Source organism: Arachis stenosperma, chromosome 2, assembly GCF_014773155.1.
Source record: "Arachis stenosperma cultivar V10309 chromosome 2, arast.V10309.gnm1.PFL2, whole genome shotgun sequence".
Lineage (NCBI taxonomy): Eukaryota > Viridiplantae > Streptophyta > Magnoliopsida > Fabales > Fabaceae > Arachis > Arachis stenosperma.
The window spans coordinates 103,850,649-103,853,660 of record NC_080378.1 but is presented as its reverse complement, the minus strand read 5'-3'; the positions used below and the strand labels follow the sequence as shown (position 1 = coordinate 103,853,660).

At 36.2% G+C, this 3,012-nt stretch overlaps 1 protein-coding gene across 1 annotated transcript; it reads right to left on the bottom strand.

Moving 5' to 3' along the window:
• Positions 1-322: 322 nt before the first annotated feature.
• Positions 323-1,065, bottom strand: LOC130963347 (uncharacterized). The gene is made up of 2 exons (XM_057889473.1): positions 748-1,065; positions 323-634 (listed from the first exon to the last, which is right to left on the bottom strand). Exons 1-2 carry the CDS (start codon positions 1,063-1,065, stop codon positions 323-325), a joined length of 630 nt encoding a protein of 209 aa, XP_057745456.1.
• Between the last annotated feature and the right edge of the window lie 1,947 nt (positions 1,066-3,012).

The following is a 3,012-nucleotide window of genomic DNA, read 5'->3' as shown; positions in this document are numbered from 1 at the left end:
GTGAAACATTGCCGCATTCCCTCTTCCTTCACATTAGCGGTTACGTTCGTCTCCATATGCCAAGCACACAATCGATGCGTTGCCTCCGGAAAAATAGACTTGACTGCAGCTTTCATTGAATCACAGCCATCCGTGACGACAACTGACGGCTTCTTGTTACACATGACTTCCAACAAATTTTCCAGCAACCACTTATAAGACCCAACGCTTTCATCTAACACCAACCCAAACCCAAATATTGTCGTCTGCTTGTGATTATTCACACCAGAAAATATCACCAGCGGCCTTTGATATTTATTTTTCTTGTAGGTCGAATCAAAGGCTAGAACATCCCCAAGTATTGGTAATCAACTCTACTGCCACCATCCGCCCAAAACATATTGGCCAGCATATTATCCTTAGTAAGATTATACCTAGCCATCGACATCGGATCTGCCCCCGCTTTTCCCTCCAAGTATATAACAGCCGCATTGGCGTCCCCATCAATAATCTTTGCACGCTTAGCCTTGTTAATATAATTGTAAGCATCCTTCTTAGTGAAGCCCATTAGAGAATAGCCACCAGCCTGTCCAGCCATATACCCCAGAATCTTGGACGTCAGAACACCATGAGCTTGCATACCAGATATTTGTGCCTTGGAAGAACAACTTATTTCTCTAAAATTCGTCATCATATGAACCATATATGCCGGAGTTAAATCATGGTTATGATCCAATACTATTTTCTCACCCTCCATATACCACTGACCATATCAAGGTTGACTAACAGCTTCACCTCACAATTTGTGTGCATTTTCGGTCTATGACCTCTTTGCCTATCTAGCCTATCATAGTGATGACGTTGTCGCAGGCCGGCTCTATTACAAAAAAATCTACGACGAATAACTTTTCCCGAGTCACCCTCTCGAATACCAAAACCAAAACATTTGCCGAACCTCCTGTAAAATTCATATGCTGCTTCATCGCTTCGGAAAGCCTTATTCATTATCTCTTCCTTACTCAACTGCAACACATATCCATAGTCACCGGCTTCTTCATCCAACATTTCATATCCAGTCTCAGCCATTAAAATTTTCAGTGAATTTGGGAGTTCAATAAATTCAACAACCAATACCCTGGAAAAAAATTTGCATCAAAATAAATAATAAAATTAACTGCTCAGTAACACACTAACAAAATATCTCCTCACCACTATGACTGATTCATTCCAAAAATAAAAAACTTGAGTAGCAGAACATAATATTTCCACAATAACATCACACTATACTCACTAATCCCGACCTTTGCGGTACTTACCAACCACAATACAAGATATCCCTTCATCTCTACGGATCAACCCCACTTATCCTAAATATCACTTCATTTTTAGACATGAAGAAAGCACGCTACACTTACTCATCAACTTAGGCTAAAGAATTTTACAATCAATCATGCAGCAACAACAACAAGCTCTATTTATTTCTAAAAATCATTCTCAACCATCATTACGTCAGAAAAATATCTTACATCACAAATTATACCTAGCCTTACCAACAAATCCCCAATAACACTTTTAACATAAAGAAAAATTGGTATCAATTTCATTTGCTTATTTTTCATCACATCCTCTATTGTGAGCAAAAAACCTACGACGCTAATTTTAACTTGTCTACCGCTAGAAACTCAAACACACCCTTGCAACAACGTACAACCAAGAATAATCTTCAATGTTCAAAATTAAAGTGTTCTGTTGAAAAAACTTACCGGCTTAAATGGTATGGACACAAATCAATCCCGCTCCCGTTCCTTTCCCTTCGTACCCTTAAATTTTTCCGGCCTTTTACCGTATACTGTCGTCAACCTTCCCCCTCCTAACACCGATACAGCGTCTGGATTACCCTAGTTCTTTCAACACTTGCTTCACATAGTTATTATTATTATTATTATTATTATTATTATTATTAATAGATTGGGACTAAGTCCAGACAGGGATAACGCAACACCCGAATCTATTCTTGTTGAATGAATAACCCAGCTTTAGAAAAATTTTATTGGGCTTGAAATAAAAAAGCCCAAACATTTAATCACAGTAATTAACATAAAATATTACTTATTTCATTAATCAGTTTCACATACGAAAACCTGCTGTTTCTGCTTTTGCTCAGAATTGCTGTTTCCTAGGGAACAACTCTCCACACGTCAACCAATCTTCTATTCCACATTACTTCAACATGAAAAGAAATTTTTTCTTTCATCACGGTAGCACCCCCTTTTCTTAAACCAAAGGGTTCATGCTACTTTAAGACAGTGATATACTCCCCACACTTCTGCCCTGAAGGTTGTGTAGTTGCCTAAGTTGTTCATAAACCCCGCGATCCATCAACCTTGTTCATTACGTATGATTCCTCCACATTCTGCTTCACCTGAATTGCCTATTGTCGCGCCATCTATGACGATCTTGACCCATTCATTTGGAGGTGGGGTCCAACATAGATTCACTTCCTTCCTTTTGCTGCTTGAAGGCTTTAGCAAGTTTTCTTTGTTGAAAGTTTTATTTATAGATTCTTCAAATTCTTTCATCACGTCAATAGCATTGTTCAGTTTTCTGAAAGGAGGAAAAAAAATTTCTTTGCATCTCCATTTTCATATGCACCAACATGCAATCATGAATTGAAAGATCCATGATTCTTTGGTGTTGGATCCAATACTATCTATAAGGTTCCATCAGATCCAAGCTTAGCTTTGAATGGAGCTTTAAAAGAGGAGAGAATGTAAATTTAATTTAATTTTAATTTAATTCTTACTGGCATGGAATCTAGCTTAACTTTGGTGTTGTATCATTCTTAAATTTTATTTTAATTTATGTTATGTTATAATTATAGTTATATAAATTTTAAAATTTAATTTTGATTGTTAAATTTTAATAATTAATGGAGATAAATAAAAATAGAATAAATACCAACAAAAATAAATAAGCGTATAATTTTTTACTACTTTATGAATAAATTGAGATAAATTCTATATAAATTATTGT

Bases quoted from the DNA above. Each gene is read 5' to 3' on its own strand.
- LOC130963347 (XM_057889473.1), bottom strand. From the start codon at position 1,065: ATGGCTGAGACTGGATATGAAATGTTGGATGAAGAAGCCGGTGACTAT. The intron at 635-747 runs GTCAGTGGTATA...TGTTCTTCCAAG, and splicing joins TGTTAGTCAACCTTGATATG to GCACAAATATCTGGTATGCA.